Here is a 19,035-nt window from a genome sequence, read left to right as displayed (position 1 = left end):
ACATACATTCAGGAAGGGCAGAGTGGACAGTCTCAATAACCACCTTTTTAAATAACCCAGCCGGTGAGCCATCAGCGTCCAGCGGCACCGCAAGGACTCACAGCATTCTGGCACTCCTTCGCTTAATGAAAAGTGGGGGACGAAAATCCCACTCTCCGTGTTCCTGTTCCTGTGGGGTTTTTCTCTAGAGCCCCGAAGGTGGGGCCTACGGAGCTGGGCAGCTGAAGCCCTCTTGGCCTGGCTGGCCCCCTCGCCCCCCCCCAGCCCCCCGACAGAGGCAGAGGAGGCCCCCCCTCTTCCGAGGCCCCTCCCCTCTCCCTTTCCGTCTGTCGCCACCTTCTCTGATCCTTTCATGCATTCCAGGTTGATCCCAGGCGTTGGAAATGCTCACTTCCCGTCTCAAGTGCCCAGGGGGAGGGATCCCGCCTGGCAGCTGTGAGGCAGAGGTGCTATTCTGGTCTCTCCCCCAGCAGGGCCCACTGGCTCTCGCCCCCTTGGGACCCTGGGCCTGAATGCCGGCCATCCTGGAGAGGGGGCTCTTCGGGGGTCTCGCCAGGGGCGGTGGCTGGGCGAGGAGCCCTTGCAGCACCCGGCTGGGGGCTGGTGAGGCAAAGGCAGACAGAAGAGGGTCTCCGGCCCCCACAGCCCACCCCGAGGGGAGCTGGAAGGGAGGGAGGCCTCGCAGGGAACCCGGCTTCTCCCCTGGCGCCTCCTTTGCGCTCTGGCATTCAAGGTCTCGAGCTGACTCCGCCACTGCGAGCCATTTCAAGAAGGGCTCTCTTGTCTGCCTGGCCGGACAGGCGGCTTTCCCGTCTGCTGCAGAGGAATTCCATCTCCCCCCCCCACACACACCAAACAGCTCCAGGTCTGCAGCAGCCCATTGCACGGGGAGCAAGGAAGGGGGACTGGGGGGCAGGCAGGCGGGCAGGCAGGCAGGGGAGGGGAGGGAGCCTCAGCCAAGGGCCGGCCTCTCTGCCTTCCTCGGGCAGCTGGGGGGTCTTTGGTTGCTGAATCTCCATTTCAAAGCCCGCGTGTCAACTTTTGAGCAGGAAGGCACTGCACAGAAGGCCCCGCAAGGACGCTCTCTCTCTCGAGTTTTGCTGTTGCTCCGTTTTAACTTGAAGAAAGGGACACAAAGAAGTGCTCTTTTTTCTTTAAATGTAGTCATCTGGCAAAAATCTCTCTCAATCCTAGAGAGGGCAGTTTGCAATCCCTCCCCCCCTCCCCACCACTACACAGCCACAGGGATTTCCCCCCCCCCAAAAAATTGGCAAGAGCCAAACTTTGCCGGGGTGGGGGCTGTTACAGCACTTGAGGGGGGGGGCTGTTTTCCGGCCTTTGTTAGCGAAAAGCCCAGGCACCCCCGCCTGATGTAAATGGTCCTGACATGAGATGGTCTTGTTTTTCTAAGCGTACAGGACCAGGAGGATTAAATTAAGCCCCCCAAAGGGGGAGGGGAACCAAAGCCATGGCCCTGCATTCCTTGGCAGAGGAAACCCACGCCCCCTCCCCTTTGGGGCTGTGCTGAAGCATTCCCTGCTGGAGGGCCAGAGAAGGGTGGGGGCACGCTCCCAAAAAAGTCTGGGTGTAACCCCTCCTTGTGTGGGGCAAGCGGCTGCAAAGTCTTTGCCAGAAAGCAACCTAATGAGACCCATCTGTCCACGAAGTTCTGCCTGGGCTTGGGAGAGCACGAAAAAGAGCCCTTCCCAAGGGACTCCAGGCCATTTGGGGGGGGGGGGATCCAGGGGAAGGGTCCCGGTCTGGTCGGCATCCTAAATACACGCTCCCCCTTTTTCTGCTGGGGGTGATGCAGAAGGAGGTTCTGCTCCCCAAAGCCTTGGGCATTGCTCTTTAAACAAAGCTGTGAACAAAACCCTCCTGTTCAGTGTTACCTGACCAAGTGCTTGAACACGAAAACTCGTATCAGGAATCAAGGTGCCCCCGGATGCAAGCTTTTGCTCCCCAGTTTAGACTTTCCACAAACATCCACAAGATGGGGGTGGAAGAGGGCAGGAGCCTGTGGCAGCTCATCAGGGGCCCCTCCCCTCCTTGCAGGGGAAGCAGCCCCCAGCCACCACGGGGTCAACTGCAGAGAGCCACATCCCATGCAGTGGCCGAGTGTTTTTTTTCCCCGGGGAGACCAGATGGAATTTGCTCCTCCTGCCCTGGCCGCTTTGATACCAGACCCAGGAGCGGAGCTGGCGGGCCCATCTGGTTTTCTTTAGTCACCCTCGCACTTTTGGCATTCAACCCACACCCTTCTTGGAGGCGGGGGGGTGGGGGCCTTCTTCACCTTCATCCCATTGCGCAGGTTAAAAATAGAGAGTCCACAGCTGCACCCCCGTCGTTCCCCCCGCCTCCCTTGGAATACTTGAGGATGCCCGTTCTTTGTTGAACCCCCTCCCCACCCCCTTCTGCGCTGCAAGGGCAAGTGGCCACCAGCGCTTTGGCACAAAGAAAAGGGTCTCTGGCACTCTCTCTCTCTCTCCCCCCCCCCCATTCAAAGATTTTAAGCCCCCAAATGAGAATAAATGCCACCATATCAGTTTCCCAGTTACTATCCTGCTAGAAACAAGAAACATCGTCGCTGTGTACAACTTTGTCGGTCTTAAAAAGCGTCACCCGGATTCAAACTCAGTTACGAGTCCTGCAGTCTGCCGGACAGCCGCGCCCCTTCCCTCTTTGAATCCTTGCTGTCCCCCCCCCACCCCACCCTTTGGCAGCCGGCTGCAGCTTTTAAGAGGCACCACAGCTGTGAACATCCCACAAGATTGGTGGCACTTTCTTCTTAGTTTCAGGCCAGGTTTGAAGCCATCTTGGTCAAGTCATTTTAGATGCTGGTTTTAATGCAAAAAGGAAGGGGGGGCGGGGGTGAGAGGGCTGTGCAGTTCCCACTTAATTCCACTCAATCAAATGATCTAAATTCCATGAAGCCATTTAAAGTGGAGGGGGCAGCTAGAAAGCAAGGGTGCTAATTAGCCCCTTTAAAGTTGTTCTCAAATTCAGATTGGTAACTTAAAATTTCGCAGGCTTGCGGACATCATGCACGGAACTGGTTTCTCATATTGGAGCATTTTCTCGAAGCAGGCTGCAGTCCTCTGCTTGGGAATAAAACCCAGTGGAGTTCGTGTCCAGGTGAGAAAAGGCACAGAATCTGGCCGTTCTGTTTCCCCAAGGGAATCGAACCGGTCATGTCAAGATCTGCAACAGGTATAGAGCATCAGCCATGACCAATAGATGGCACAGAGCGTGGGCACGGGAATTGCCACGTACAGAGATCTGCACATTAATTTTAATCTCTTTTGTCCTGTTTGGATTGCCATCCTCCACTCAGCCTTTTTTTCAAATCCGGATCAATTGAAATCAGTGGAACCGACGTCCAAATAAAATGTAGAATTCATTGATCTCTATTGCAACTGTGTTGCTTTTAAAAAACGAAATCACATGAAACTTACTGCTGCTGAAAGACATTCAAAAGCTCCCCCCCATATATTTTTAAACCCCTCAGTGGTGCTAGAAGAATTAAAATAGGAGGCTGGAAAAAAAACGGACTGCATTTTTTCTTCCTCCCAATCGAGTGCAGGAAAAATATACAAATAACTCTTCTAAAAAATCCCCACCCCTAATATCTTACTAAAATGTCATCCAAAACTTTTACAGGCAAGCAGGTCCCCCCAACTTTATTTCTTTACTTTCTTTTCGCCTCTCTTCCCAAAATAAAACGGTTTGACATGATTGAGAGACGACTCACAAATGAATGTTTGAAGCTGTTGCTCTTTTTTTTTTTTTACAAAAAAGCTCAAACTGAACGTGCAAAGAACAAGTCAGTTTAATAACAAAATGAATTTTTTAAAAGGCACCTTTTGTACAAAACTTTTAGGAAAAATATAAATGTACAAATGGAAGAAAGAGAACGCTGCAGCTTAAGGCAGGAAAACTGTTCTGGGAGGTCAGAATTGTGGAGGAGTAAGAAGTCCGAGGCAGACCGTCCCTGCCAGGCCCAGATTTTAGACAAGGGGGGGGGGGTGAGGCTCCCAGCTTCCCTCCCCCAATTTCTTAGGGAGTGCAGAAAATCAGCTGCAAACCTTCCAAAGTGGGGAGGGGAAATCAGAGGCTACGTGAGGAATCTTCCGGGAACTTTACCAGTATCTGTGGTCTTCAGAGGCAGGCCTTGTGGACGATGGAGGGGTGGGCAGGAGAGAGACTACAAACATGGCTCTTGTGAAAAGTTTTCAGCCAAAAAAATGTCTTCTTAGGGCCAAGCCAAACAGCACAGTCCTCCAGGCTCCACAGCGAGGGGACGACAGAAGGAAGGGAGGGGGAAGAGTTTCTGGGATGGGGCACTTTCCGTTTTCTGACTCCCTCCGTAAGTTTCAGGATCGGTGCTGGTGTTCTCTCTCTCTCTCTCTCTCTCTCTCTCTCTCTTTTAAATAGAAATATATAATTAAAATTTACAAATACTATTTACAGTTTTAATTACAAAAAGTCACCCTTTAATAGTTAATTAAAAAAAACCCTAGAGCCAAAAAAATATTAGTTTTTGTTTGCATTAGAAGAGAGTTTTAAATACTTGGCTTTGTTTCTCCAGTAAGGATTGTCTCTGATTGTCAGACGGTGCAGAGAGCCTCCCCACCCCACCCCACCCCTCCCCGGGAAGGGTCCCCTCACTCCAGCCAGGAGGCCTTGGGGGTGGGGGGGAGCAGGGCTCCCCGAGCGGGGCGCTCCCCTCCTCCTCCTCCTCCTTCACACGGTGGTCTCGCCATGCTTGCTGTTGGTGAGGCGGGTGTAGAATTTCCTCCAGGAGTGGAGGGTCTTGCCGGACCAGATCCAGAAGCCGGAGGTGATGCCCACGATGAGGGTCATGAGGTACTTGATCATGTAGACGGTGAAGTCTGGGGTCATGCGCGGCGTGTACTGGAGCGGGCAGGGGATGGCCAGGCTCTTGCAGTGCTGGCTGACCCAGCTGCGCTCCCAGTGCTGCCGGAAGGCCTGCTCGTAGAAGTAGCAGGCGATGACGATGGTGGCGGGCACCGTGTAGAGGACGCTGAAGACCCCGATGCGCACCATCAGGCGCTCCAGCTTCTCGGTCTTGGTGCCGCCGTGCTTCATGATGGTGCGGATGCGGAAGAGGGAGACGAAGCCGGCCAGCAGGAAGGAGGTGCCGATGAAGAGGTAGACGAAGAGCGGGGCCAGGACGAAGCCCCGCAGCGGGTCCAGGCCGTTGAGGCCCACGAAGCAGACGCCGCTGAGCAGGTCGCCGTCGATCTGGCCCAGGGCCAGGATGGTGATGGTCTTGACGGCGGGCACGGCCCAGGCGGCCAGGTGGAAGTACTGCGAGTGGGCCTCGATGGCCTCGTGGCCCCACTTCATGCCGGCGGCCAGGAACCAGGTGAGCGAGAGGATGACCCACCAGATGGAGCTGGCCATGCTGAAGAAGTAGAGCATCATGAAGAGGATGGTGCAGCCCTCCTTCTTGGTGCCCTGCACCACCGTGCGGAAGCCGTCCTCCTGGAAGCGCTCGTTGCAGGCCACGCGCTCGCCCAGCACGAAGCCCGCGATGTAGGCCACCGACACCATGGTGTAGCAGCCCGACAGGAAGATGATGGGCCGCTCCGGGTAGCGGAAGCGCTGCATGTCCACCAGGTAGGTGGTGACCGTGAAGAAGGTGGAGGCGCAGCACAGCACCGACCACACCAGGATCCACAGGCGGGCGAAGCGCAGCTCCTCGGCGTCGAAGAACAGGTGGCCCTCGGGACGCAGCGGCTCGCACGGCGCCGCGCAGTCCGCCTCGCCCAGGAACTGGTAGTGCAGGTAGGCCGGCACCTGGAGCGCGCGCGGGCACCGGAACGCCTCGGGCCCGGCGGCGGCGGCGGGGGGCGGGCGGGGGGCGGCGGGGGGCCCGCGGCCGGCGGGCGGCGGGGGCGGCGGCGGGGTGGCGCTGGGCGGCAGGAGGGCGCCGCCGGGGGAGCCGCCGTCGTCCGAGTGGTTCTGGCCCACGCAGATCTGCTCGGCGCCGTGGCGGGGGAAGTGCTCGCAGCGGAGGCGCTCGGGCCACTGGAAGCCGAACTTGTTCATGAGCGCCTCGCAGCCGTGGCGGGCGCGCTCGCAGATGGAGCGGCACGGCGGGATGGCCGCCTCGAGCACGGTGCACACGGGCGCGTACATGGAGCACAGGAAGAAGCGCAGCTCCGGCGAGCACTGCACCTTCACCAGCGGGTAGAACTGGTGCACCTCCAGGCCCGCGTCCTCCTGGCTCGTGTGGCCCAGCAGGTTGGGCAGGATCGTCTGGTTGTACGCGATGTCCGTGCACAGCGGGATCGAGATGGGCTGGCAGAAGCCGTGCTCCGGCACCGACACGCCCTTCTCCGGCCCCGACGACGACGACCCCGACGGCCCCGCCAGCAGCCCCGGCAGCGCCAGCGCCAGCAGCAGCGCCAGCCCCGGCCCCCACGGCCACGACCAGCAGCGGCGGCGGCAGCAGCACCAGGAGGAGGAGGCGCGGCGGGCGCGCATGGTGGCCCTCGGCGCGCTCTGCCCGGCTCCCGCCCTCGCCCCTCGCCCGCCCGGCCGCCCTTTGTGCCTGGCCCGCTCCGCCGAGCGCCCCCGGCCGGCCGGCCGCCCCCCGCCCCCCGCCCCCGGCCCAGCCCCGGCCCCAAAGGCCCCGCGCCCAATCACATTCAAACCCGCCGCCCGCCCCGCCCACCGCGCCCCGCCCCCCCGGAGGAGCCCGCGCCTGCAGCCGGGGGGGGGGGCGGGGGGCAGCTGCTGGCGGCGCCCAAGCAAAGTTCTCCGGAGAGGAGGGGCGCGGGGCTCCTCCGCCTTGCGAGGCTTTCACGGATGGGGAACTCTCCGCGGCCCCCTCCAGACTTTTCTGCGCCGCCGGACTGGCTCGGGGACCGCGGGAATGCGGGGCGTCCCCCTGCAGCTTGCAGCTGGCCCGGCCGCCCCCGTCCGATGCGGCGCGCTCTGCAGGGCGCTTGCTCCCTTGTCCGGCGGCACGGAGCACCGGGGGCCAGGCCCAAGACTATCTCGCCTGCAGATGGCTCGGCTCGTGGTGCCCTGCTGGCAAGGCGTGGCCTGGCCCCACGCTCAGGGGGCTCTGGCTGGCGACCTAGTCACAGTCCTGATAGTGCTTGTTCTCATAGAGCAGTAACATCAGGGCTGTCTCAGCCTGCCCTCCCTCACAGGGCGTCTGTTGCGGGGAGAGGAAGGGAAGGCGAATGGAAGCCGCTTGGAGACTCCTTCAGGTAGAGAAAAGCAAGCGGCATCTAAGAGCCCAGCTCTTCTCCTCCCTCAAAGATGCCAAAAGCATCAACCAATGCCCTGTCAAGGGTCACCCTGCTTACAGGCAGATTTGACACCCTTCTTGATGAGGCTTCCAAAGTTTTAATGTCCGAGAGGTCCAGGAAGCGGCATTTCTGCGGAGGGAGGCTTTCTCATTCCCTGCGGGCTTAATTTTCAGACATCACCTTCTTGGCACGGCTGGGCCCCTTTCAGAGGCCCTTGTAATGGCCTGGTTGCTCCTTGCAAATAGCCGCCTCTTTTTCCTAACAAAGACGTCCATTATGGCCCCCTTTCCCCTCCACAGCACCTCAAAGGGAGAGAATTCTTTCACATGTGCCTATGAGGGTTTTATTTGGGGGAGAGAGAGATTGAGGGTGGGGTGGGAAGACCAGGAGCTGGAGGGGAGATCTCAATTATGCAAAGCGTGGGGTGCCGTTCACAAGGGCATCTTAAAGCACAGCTAATGGCATTCTCATCATTTAGGATCATTACCGGGTTTTATGGGGACAGGTAGGGAGGCTTCCAGTTCTACCCGGGACGTGGCTAGAGAGGAGTTTTGAACAAGAAAAAAAGGCAATTCAAAAATAAAAGACTGGACCTTTTCCTTCACAAAGTCGTTTCAATTCTGTTTGTGCTGGGATTGACGTTTGAAAAGGGGCAGGGAAGGGATCTCTTTCCTCTTGAGGCCCTTCCTTCAGCTTAAGAAAGATCCCGTCACAAAGGCGACCATTGGCCTGACACTCTCTTTGGAAGACAGCCAGAGCCTGCTTGGCGACCTTGGGCCAGTCACAGTTCTCTCCGAGCTCTCTCCGCCTCAACTAAAATAAATCTCTTTCCTCGCTATCTCCCTTTCTTAATAGGCTCTGGGTGGTTATCAGCAAAGTTTAAAGCAATTGCATAACACAACATTTTAACATCAATCATGTTAATGAAAACCACCTCCTTTAAAATTCATCCCCGGGAGGGCTGAGCAGGACTTGGAGGAGCTCTCTCTTTGTGGGTGGCTTTTTGGCAGGGAGGCCCTGGATGTTGTTCTCCTGGCCTCAGTCACAGGCCTGGCGGGACAGCTCTGTTTTAGAGGCCCTCCAGAATGGTACGAGATCTTGGAGATCTGTTCAGGTGGAGCGTCCCACCAGCCTGGAGCCAAGGCCAAAAAGGGCCTACCTCGCAGGGCGTTTGTTGTGGGGAGAGGAAGGGAAGGTGATTGTAAACCACTTTGAGAGCCCTTCGGGTAGTGAAAAATGTGGTACAAAAAGCCATATCCTCTTCCTCTCAGACAGCTCCTTGTGACCATGGGACTGTTAAAATGCTGATGCTGTAAAACTCTTTTCTCTCTCTTATTACCCAGTTATACTGTATTTTTGTTGTTCCGTGTAAACCAGGGGTAGTCAAACTGCGTCCCTCCAGATGTCCATGGACTACAATTCCCATGAGCCCCCGCCAGCATTCGCTGGCAGGGGCTCATGGGAATTGTAGGCCATGGACATCTGGAGGGCCGCAGTTTGACTACCCCTGGTGTGAACCATCCTGAGCCACAGGGGAGGCTGGTAGATAAATATGAGAAATAAGTAGATAAATAGACCTCTGGTATAAACACTGTTGAAATAAATGAACCTATCCTCCATAAATGAACCTAAATGAACCCATCCTAAACAGGGGTAGTCAAACGGCGGCCCTCCAGATGTCCATGGACTACAATTCCCATGAGTCCCTGCCAGCTCATGGGAATTGTAATCCATGGACAACTGGAGGGCCGCAGTTTGACTACCCCTGCTCGAAATGAACCTAAATGAACCCATCCTCCATAAGAACAAAGCCGTGCATCTGGCACAAGAGATACGCATGCTGTAATCCTGGCCCCAAGGACGTGCCTTTGTAGGACCCCTGGATGGCCGCCTCCGGCAACAGTGCCCGGCTGGCGGTCTTCAGCCTCCCACAAGGCTTTGGGTACCGTCCGGACAGCAGTCTGTGCTAAATCCGCCACAGCAATAACACGGCACTGATGCCCTCAGGTGGAACATCAGGGACAGACACCTGGCCCAAGCCCCCTCCCCCAGACCCTTGCCTTAGGCGAATCTTCAAACTGGGGGGGGGATTCCTGCTCCTTCCTAGCAACCTCTTCAGGCCAGAAAACTCCACACCCGGAAAGTCACCCCAAACGGCACCCTGGGCTTAGATGGGGAGGGGAAGGGGAGCAGGAGCACCGAGCAGTCGCGGTTCCATGCGGAAGAGCATTTCCCCGAGGGCTACAACTGGCCCTAGAAGGAGGCTGGCACAATGGGAACCCTCGACCAGCCAGGTGACCCAGAGACCCACATCCGCCCATGCAAGGAACTTCTGATTCGGCATTCAGTTCATTTTCAGTTCTGCTTTTGTCTCCCACAACACTGGGATCTGGCACGTGCCACAAACTAGCCCTCTGCTTTACTTCCTGGAAGTGGTCTGTCTTTCTAAAAGATCCTATTCCCCCACCCCGCTTTCCTCTCCTGTCCTGTGGTCACCGCTGCCTTCTCCTCTTGCCCTCTGCATCTTTCTGTAACTCTCTTCATTCTTACCATCTTGCTAAACTCTTCCCCCTTTTCTAGTTCTCTCCTGCCTGCCTTTCAGCAGAGTCTGTTTTCCTCCTCCACGCCCCCCCCGGCACCCTCCCCCTCCTCGCTCCCCCTTTCTGTTATCTCCCTTTCGTCCCCTCAACCCCGTTTACATTCCCCCCCCCCTCATACCTCACCCCGAGCTGGGCCTTTGCCCCTGCAGCTGCCAGCCCCATCCCAGAATAGTCTTTCATGGTTTCAGGCCATCTCTGGTTCCCCCCCCCCCCATGAAAACAAGCCGGGGGTGATGCCATGGTGCCTTTAGGGAAGCACAGGGCTTCTGCTGAGAAAAATACATTGCGGCTTTTGTAAAGCATTTAAGCATCTGTGGTTTTTTGGGGCTTGCGGGTTCCACTGGAACCATGCAAAGGATTTCCCCTCTCCCCCAGAATGTCCTGATTTCTTGCTTCTCTGAGCATTCGAGCTCACGTTCCCCCATACGTGCAGATTCCATTTTTATACTGTGCTTCGTCTCAACCCCAATAATGTCCCCACCGTTTTGCAAAGTCCAAAGGCTTCCCTTGCCGTCTTTTACCAGATGTGGTTCGGAAGCTGATTCACGTGATAGGAAAGGCTCGTCTCTTAGGATAAGCACGGGCCTTCCCGAGAGCCGTGGAAACTGCAGGACTCTCTGGATGAGGCCTAGATGGGAAACGTCTGTTAAGTCTCGTTTTGGAGCCAGACGCTTCCAGCATGCTGCGTAGACAGAGGAATCAGGGCAGCCGTGTGCAGCAGCTCCCATTTCACTTCTTCTCAGGTGCCCCGGAAACATCTTGCCCTTAGATACTTGTGGGTTAAAATGTAGACTAAAAGCCAGCTAATCGCTGTGAAAAAATATCCAGCCTCTGGTGGCCAGGTCTACTGTAGCCCCTTTTCTGAACTTGTAGGGGATGGCGACAGATAGCTTGGAGCCTGAAGGAGCCCTGGACACGCTCAGCCCCACCCGCTGACCCTCTGGTCAGAGGGCCCTTCGTGTGGCTGCTTGGGCGGACTGGCGGGCTGGGGGTGGTACAACCTGCGCAGCGGCACTGGGCCACTCGGGGAAAGAGGGTGATTGAATAACCCCTTCCCCTGCTGATGGCAACTTCCACTTGGGGTCCTTTGGGGGGTGGGATGCCAGCGCTTGCGTGTTCCGCCACAGATTCTGCAGCCTGTCAGGGTTGGTTACCTTGATCTCACTATTTCCCCTCTTGAGGGAAACGTTTCCAAGAGGCCTAATTCCTTCCAGGTACAATGTAGATATATGACTCAGTCTGTGGCTTGGCTCCCTTTCCTGAGCGATGCGCTCCACCAGATATCTTGTTGTGAGTCAGCCAGCTCTTTTTCCCTCCGAGCAGGAGGCGATGGAGCTGCACCAGTGGGATGCCCATCGGAGCATCTGGATGTAGAGTCTGAACCAGCAGAAAAAAAGCCTCAGGGGACTTCTCGTTCTAGGGGGGGACAAAGGGACAGAAATCAGTTTGTCTCTCACCTCCATGGTCTCCTGAGCTGTCGGAGCATCAAAGACTAAATGAAAGACTGGCAGCTCAGGGAAGGCGAAGGAGTGCTCAGTTGTTAGCACAGCATTGCTTGGCCTTGGCTTCCGATACGCAGCTGGTGCAGGACCAAGGACTAGTGAGTCAGAACACCGAGATTTCAGCCATGAGTCAACTGATTAGGCTGATAAAAGGGAGATGCGGAGGAGAGCCAATTCGTGAGAGCAACATTTTGCTGCCACCACTCTGCCCTCCAAATCTTTCAGTAAACAGTCTTGCCTGTGCCTTGCTGCTAACCTTGTGTGTGTTTTCCAGAGAGTGATCCGGGCAGCCTTGCCTTGTGGACCTTGAATTCCAGCCCTCCCTGCTACTTCGGATATTCCAGACCTCTTTGTGGACTGGTTTGCTAAGTCTGTTTATTTGTGGCATTTTTATCTTGAAACGGGAAGACGGGGAGAGTAAAAGTGTCAGGCTCTGACCTGTTCGTGACGTATGGCTGTGTGCATTCCAGAGATAGGGGCAGCGGCACGCTTAGACGTGGCACATCTGTTCTGCTTGCGTGTGTTATTTGCAGTGGACTCCTTTGCTACCCTCAGGCAAAAGAGTTTGGCCTTTCGGGGGGCCTTCCAGCTCCCCTGGATGAAGCAGCCCCCGGTGGAAGCAAGAGGCCACCAGAGGTCATCCTCCCTCCCTCCCTCCCTCCCTCCCTCCCTCCCTCCCTCCCTCTCCTTCCTTCCTTCCTTCCTTCCTTCCTTCCTTCCTTCCTCCCTTCCTTCCTTCCTTCCTCCCTCCATTCTTCCTTTCCTTCCTTCCTTCCTTCCTTCCTTCCTTCCTTCCTTCCTTCCTTCCTTCCTTCCTTCCTTCTTTCCTTCCTTCCTTCCTTCCCTCCTTCCCCCTTCCTTCCTTCCTTCCTTCCTTCCTCCATTCTCCCTTTCCTTCCTTCCTTCCTTCCTTCCTTCCTTCCTTCCTTCCTTCCCTCCTTCCCCCTTCCTTCCTTCCTTCCTTCCTTCCTTCCTTCCTCCATTCTCCCTTTCCTTCCTTCCTTCCTTCCCTCCTTCCCCCTTCCTTCCTTCCTTCCTTCCTTCCTTCCTTCCTTCCTTCCTTCATTCATTCATTCATTCTCCCTTTCCTTCCTTCCTTCCTTCCCTCCTTCCCCCTTCCTTCCTTCCTTCCTTCCTTCCTTCCTTCCTTCCCTCCTTCCCCCTTCCTTCCTTCCTTCCTTCCTTCCTTCCTTCCTTCCTTCCTTCCTTCATTCATTCATTCATTCATTCATTCATTCTCCCTTTCCTTCCTTCCTTCCTTCCTCCATTCTCCCTTTCCTTCCTTCCTTCCTTCCTTCCTTCCTTCCTTCCTTCCTTCCTTCCTTCCTTCCTTCCTCCATTCTCCCTTTCCTTCCTTCCTTCCTTCCCTCCTTCCCCCTTCCTTCCTTCCTTCCTTCCTTCCTTTCTTCCTTCCTTCCTTCCTTCCTTCCTTCCTTCCTTCCTTCCTTCCTTTCTTCCTTCCTCCATTCTCCCTTTCCTTCCTTCCTTCCTTCCTTCCTTCCTTCCTTCCTTCCTTCCTTCCTTCCTTCCTTCCTTCCTTCCTTCCTTCCTCCATTCTCCCTTTCCTTCCTTCCTTCCTTCCCTCCTTCCCCCTTCCTTCCTTCCTTCCTTCCTTCCTTCCTTTCTTCCTTCCTTCCTTCCTTCCTTCCTTTCTTCCTTCCTCCATTCTCCCTTTCCTTCCTTCCTTCCTTCCTTCCTTCCTTCCTTCCTTCCTTCCTTCCTTCCTTCCTTCCTTCCTTCCTCCATTCTCCCTTTCCTTCCTTCCTTCCCCCTCTCTGTCTCTCTCGGTGTGCCTTGCTCTTTCTGTCCGCATTCCTTTTCTTTTCCTCTCTTGCTCCCTCGCCCCTTTTCCTGTAACTTAAGCTTTTGTTGGGAGGGGAGCTGGGCCAGCCTCCTTGCCAAGGGGCCCCGCAGCCTTTCAGGGCGTAATTGAAACCAGTGCACTACCAGGAGGGGGGGAGGTGCCCCGAATCAAAGCCCACGGGTTGGCGTGGGGGGGGGGGGAGAGAGGGAGAGAGAATAGTTTGACCCTTCAAGACAAACTTTGATTTATGTCCCTCTTGCTCACCAGCCAGTCAATCTGCTTTTCCTAACCCCGCACTGGGCGGCACAAAGAGGGAGATCATCCCCCTCCTCACGTGTGCGCATAGTTCCCTCGTGTGTTGGCTAGGAGGGCCGGGCTTTTCTTGGCCGGGCTGCTGAAATTAATCAGGCACAGGGATTGACCAGGCTGCCCTCTCCCCCTGCCAGGGAGGCTACATCTGTTGAACTTCTGCCTCAAGACAGACCAAAGGAAATATTACTTTGCACCGTGAGTGGTTAAAAGGTGGGATTCTCTGCCAGAGGATGTCATGGTGGCCGACGGCAGGTCGTACATTCCCCAGGAGAGGTCTGCCTGCTGCTTCTAGCCTGGGTGGCTGAACCTCCACATTCAGAGGCAGTAGACCTCTGAATCCCTGAGCCCACAGGCAGCATCAGGGGAAGGCCTTGGCCTCTCTGCCCTGCTGTTGGCCCTCCAGCCAAACCAGCTTGCCACTGTGTGAGACGGGATGTTGACCCCTGTGCCTCCATTCGGTTGGTCAGCATTTGCTGAGGCTGGCTGTCAGGTTCACGGAGGGTTTGGGATTTCCCCACCTGGAGCAGGCAGCCCTACGAGTCCTCGGTTTGTTTTCTGAAGACTTGTGCCTGCCACAAACAGACATCTTTGGCAAATAAGCCAGCAGGACTTCACGCAGGTGGCCAGCAGAAAGGAGGGGTCGATCTGATTCCTGCCTCGGGTCCTGAAGCCACGACTCACCGGGGTGGCCAAAACGCTGCTGCCTCTGCCTCCCGCCCCCCTTCTCCCTTCTCCCCAGGAAGAACAGCTGAGGGCCCTCATATGACCCAGTGCAGGGTGGGGGGCTGCCCAAAGGGAAGTCAAGTGGAGAGCAGCCCAGGGGGATGGACCCAGCAGCTGTGCTTGTCCGTGTAGCCTGCCTGGAATCCTTACCCCTCCCCGGATAGGAGGAGGAGGGCTGGGTGGGTGAGCTTCCCTGGAGGACAAAGCTACAGGGGGGGGGCAGGGAACCTGACCCTCCTCTGGCCTAGAGAGGACTAACTGAAAGGAGGATCAAGGGGGCTTGGCTTCGCCTGTTGCAGCCTGCTGCTCCTAGAAAGAAGGGTCTCCCGCCGGGATTTGCCTTAAGTTGCCCTCCGGAAAGTGCTCAGCACAGGCCCAGAAGCACGCTCCCTCTGCAGCTGCCCCAGCGCCTCTTTGGATGCCCTCAGCGATGGAAAAGGGTCACCTGCTTGGGGATGGGGGGACCTTTGACGCTTTTGTTCTGCAGAAGGGCTTCCTGGAAGGTGTGTGTATGTGTGGGGGGGGTGTCTGGCACACAGGACACTTCCCTGCCTGTGTGCTTAGAGCAGATCTAGGGGTAGGGATGCCAGCCTCCAGGTGGGGCCTGGGGATCCCCCAGAATTCCAGCTCCTCTCAAGACTACAGAGCTCAGTTCCCCTGGAGGAAAGGGCTGCTTGGGAGGGGGACTGAGGGATGCCAGCCTCCAGGATGTTCCAGGATGCTCTGGGCTGATCCTGCATTGAGCAGGGGGTTGGACTAGATGGCCTGTATGGCCCCTTCCAACTCTAGGATTCTGTGATTCTATGATTCTGTGACACGTCTACAAACATAACACCATGGCCACCACCTATTCAGCAACTGGTTTTGGAGGAAGAAAAGCTGGGTTTTCTTTTTGTACTTCTCTTTTCACTGCCCAAAAGAGTCTCCAAACGGCTTAGTCGCCTTCCCTTTCCTCTTCCCACAACAGACACCCTGATAGGTAGGTGGGGCCAAGAGAGCTCTCAGAGAACTAAGCCTGAGCCAAAGTCAGCCAGCTGGCTGCATGTGGAGGAAGAGTGGGAAATCAAACCCAGCGGTTCTCCAAATTGGAGGGCGCTGTTCTTCACCACGACACCACACTGTCTCTAGAGTGAGGGACCCCATGCGGGCTCCGGCGCGATCTCTCTGTCGGGCTGTTGCTTCACACATTCGAGGGGCTGCCCTCAAAAGTACAACAGGTTTGGGCATCAATAAAAGCCCTGGTGGAAGGGGGGAATCACAGCTTGAGTCATCTGTGCCTTATCAAGAACCCTTCTGCTAGAGAAGGAAGACAGGCATACTCCAAGGACGACCCCCTTAGGAAGAGACCATGTGGGAGGGGGGCTTGCTGGGGCGCCCCATCCATCAAGCCAAGGAGATTCCTTTGACTTGGCCAGGGGTTGTGCACCCTGCCTCACGTACCTCCATGTCCAGCACAAAAGCCTCTCTGCTTGGCCCAGAAAATTTCAAAGCACACCCTGTGCATCTATAAAAAATTTTTTGAGTGATATTCATAATGCAACGCAAAAGAGATCAGAATTCAGATTTGTGCTAGATCCAAAATGTATATTATTCGACAGGATACCAAATAATATTACAATGCCTAGTGAGCTTGTTACGTTTATGGGAACTGCTCCCAGGCTCTTATATGTGGCAAGGTGGAATAGGGAAACCTCAGCAGATAGTGCAAAATGATGGGATACACTACAATGGCAAAACTGACCTATCTAAGGCACAATAGATCAATATTAGACTTCAGAAGAAAGCAGTCCAATTTTAGATTCAAATGGGTGGCCGTGTTGGTCTGAAGTAGCACAATAAAATCAAAGTCCAGTAGCGCCTTTAAGACCAACAAAGATTTATTTATACTCAAAGATTTATACTCAAAAGTTTATTTGTTTGTTTTTAAATAGTAGCCCTGTAATAAGTAGTGTGCACGAGCCGGTCCCCTTGGTAGGGCAGTCTGGACATCAACGTTACCATAATAATCATAATATCATGACCAGGAGTGGCTCCCCAGGTTCCTAAGAACAGCCCTTCAAATCCTTGCCCGCTCGGTCCTTTGAACTGGAGATGCTGGGGGTTGAACCAGGGACCTTCTGCATGCCAAGCAGAGGCTCTACCGGAGCCACAGCCCCTCCTGCCTCAGGTGTCCCACTCTGCTGCCCTTACTACCACCCAGAACCTACCCCAGCAGGAGATTTGGGGGAGGAGAGCCACTGACCCACTCCTGTGTCAGGGTTGGAGCCTGGCCTCACTCAGACGAGGGGCTGAGCTGAGCTTTTCAGTGGGCTGGTACCGCCCTCTGGTGGTTGGTCTCCGAGGATGGTTGATAAAGGAGAAGAAGAGCTGTATTTTGTACCCCGTTTTTCAGTCTCCAAAGGAGTCTCGGAGCAACTCACAATCGCCCACCCTTCCTCTCTCCACAGACACCTTGTGAGTTAGGTGGGGCTGAGAGAGCCCTGAGAGAACTGTGCCTGGCCCGAAGTCATCCAGCAGGCTGCATGTGGAGGAGGAGGAGGAGGAGGAGTGGGGAATCAAACTTGGTTCTCCAGATTCGAGAACTGCCAAGTACACCGCACCGAGTCCGACTGCTTCAGTGACTCCATCCAGCCGCCTCATTCTCTGTCATCCCCTTCTTTTGCCCTCAATCGCTCCCAGCATTAAGCTCTTCTCCAGGGAGTCCTTCCTTCTCATGAGGTGGCCAAAGTATTTGAGTTTCACCTTCAGGATCTGGCCTCCTAAGGAGCAGGCAGGGCTGATCTCCTCTAGGTTTGTTCGCCTTGCAGTCCAAGGGACTCGCAAGAGTCTTCTCCAGCACCAGAGTTCAAAAGTCTCAATTCTTTGACGCTCGGTCTTCCTTAGGGTCCAACTTTCACAGCCATACATTGCAACTGGGAAGACCATAGCATTGACTAGATGCAGTTTTATTGGCAGGGTGATGTCTCTGCTTTTTAGGATGCTGTCTAGATTTGCCATAGCTTTCCTCCCCAGGAGCAAGCGTCCTTTAATTTCTTTGCTGCAGTCCCCATCTGCAGTGATCTTGGAGCCCAGGAAAATAAAATCTGTCACTACCTCCATTTCTTCCCCATGTATTCTATACCACATTTAATATGTCTTCTTCTGTCTATAATTATTTTGTGGTGGCTGTTTCAGGCTCTGTAAATTGTATCATGAAATGCTAAGACCTGGCTATAGCTGGAAATGATGACCACATAAACTGAGCTTATTATTCCGGTTTGCTCTTCGTACCTGTCAAACAACTTTATCAAGTCAGAGTCCAGGAGCACCTTTAAGACCAACAAAGATTTATTCAAGACGTGAGCTTTTGAGTGCAAGCACTTTCTGTCACGTGCATGCTAATTTGCTGCTTACTCTCTGCCTACATGTCCATACAGCTTCCGTATCAATTTATCTGAAGAAGTGAGCTTGCACGCGAAAGCTTTTACCTTGAATATCATTTTGTTGGTCTTCAAGGTGTCGCTGGACTCATGAGGGGTCTTTATACTTAATGGGACCAGTAGAGGGCAGTGTTACACATGGCAATCCACGTCCTGAATGCATCTTTGCTAAGACAATAAAATAAATAGAATAAAGTTTGAGTCCAAGGGCACCCTTAAGATCAAGTTTTATTCAAGGCGTGAGCTTTCGTGTGCAGGCCCACTTCCTAGGGCAATGGAACAGGAATAATAAGAGTACAGGTATAAGGAGAGAGTAAATGAGTAAAGTACATCATGACGATATCTGAGAAAGAAGTGTGCCTGCACACAAAAGATCACACCTAGAATAAAACTTTACTGGTCTTAAAGGCAAACTTGGAATGAAATTCCATTCTGCTACTTCAGACCAACATGGCTAAACACCTGAATCTACAATAAATAGAAGAAGAGGAGCAGGGTTTTTGTACCCTGCTTTTACGACCTGAAGGAATCTCAAAGCGGCTTACATTTGCTTTCCCGTCCTCTCCCCACAACAGGCAGTCACGAAGTAGATGGGGTTGAGAGAGCTCTGAGAGAACTGCTATGTAAGAACAGTTCTAAGAGAACTATGATTGGCTCAAGGTCACCCAGCTGACTGTATATGGAGGAGTGGGGAATCAAGCCCAGTTCTCTAGAGTCTGCTGCTTTTAACCACTGCATGGTGTATCTCCCTGTTTTCAGCCCTTGGTCTCCAAGTATCATGAGCTGCCTTTAACAAGTACATCTCATCTCCGTGGACTTGGTGTACAGCATACATTTATTAAATGCTTTATGGATGTTTTATTGGTTGCTTGTTCAGTCAGGCCAGCCAAGCTGTTTAATTTCTCAGAGATGACATTCATCCGTTTCTAGGAACAAGAGAAGCTTCTTGGCTCCTTTAGGACCATGAAAGTTTTATTTTGGGTATAAGCTTTTGTGTGTATGCACACTTCTTCAGAAGAGAAGGTGGCTGGTTTTCATTTGCTGGGTCAGAGGTGGGTGGGGTGGAACTGACTATGCAATCTCTGGGCTGTAAGTCTTGGCCCTCCTCCTCTTGTTTGCCTTCCTCCTCTGAGAAGTCCTCAATATTACTGAGACCTGGCTGTTTCAGGTGGGATCTTAGAAGGATTTGAGATTCCTGAGAATATTGAATTGGATGGGCTTGCTCTCTGCCCGCACAGGGCTCTGATCAGCCCCTCTGGAAGACGGCTTCATCACAAGTGTCCAAATACTCCTGAAAGGAACAGACAAAGCAAGGGAGCAGCAATCCCCTAGGAGAGGGGCCTGAAATGGACTTGTTAAAAACCGCCCAAAGGCTGAAAACAGGGA

The 19,035-nt window shown here is 54.5% G+C and overlaps 1 protein-coding gene across 1 annotated transcript; it reads right to left on the bottom strand.

The window, feature by feature from the left end:
- Positions 1 to 4,558: 4,558 nt before the first annotated feature.
- FZD2 (frizzled class receptor 2) lies at positions 4,559 to 6,590 on the bottom strand. Its single transcript, XM_077314035.1, has one exon. It carries the CDS (start codon positions 6,511 to 6,513, stop codon positions 4,744 to 4,746), a length of 1,770 nt encoding a protein of 589 aa, XP_077170150.1. The 5' UTR covers positions 6,514 to 6,590; the 3' UTR covers positions 4,559 to 4,743.
- Positions 6,591 to 19,035: the final 12,445 nt, after the last annotated feature.

The sequence above is a fragment of the Paroedura picta genome, chromosome 16 (genome assembly GCF_049243985.1).
Source record: "Paroedura picta isolate Pp20150507F chromosome 16, Ppicta_v3.0, whole genome shotgun sequence".
NCBI classification, from domain to species: domain Eukaryota; kingdom Metazoa; phylum Chordata; class Lepidosauria; order Squamata; family Gekkonidae; genus Paroedura; species Paroedura picta.
Note: the sequence above shows the minus strand (reverse complement) of the source record. Positions and strands in the feature narration are given on the sequence as shown.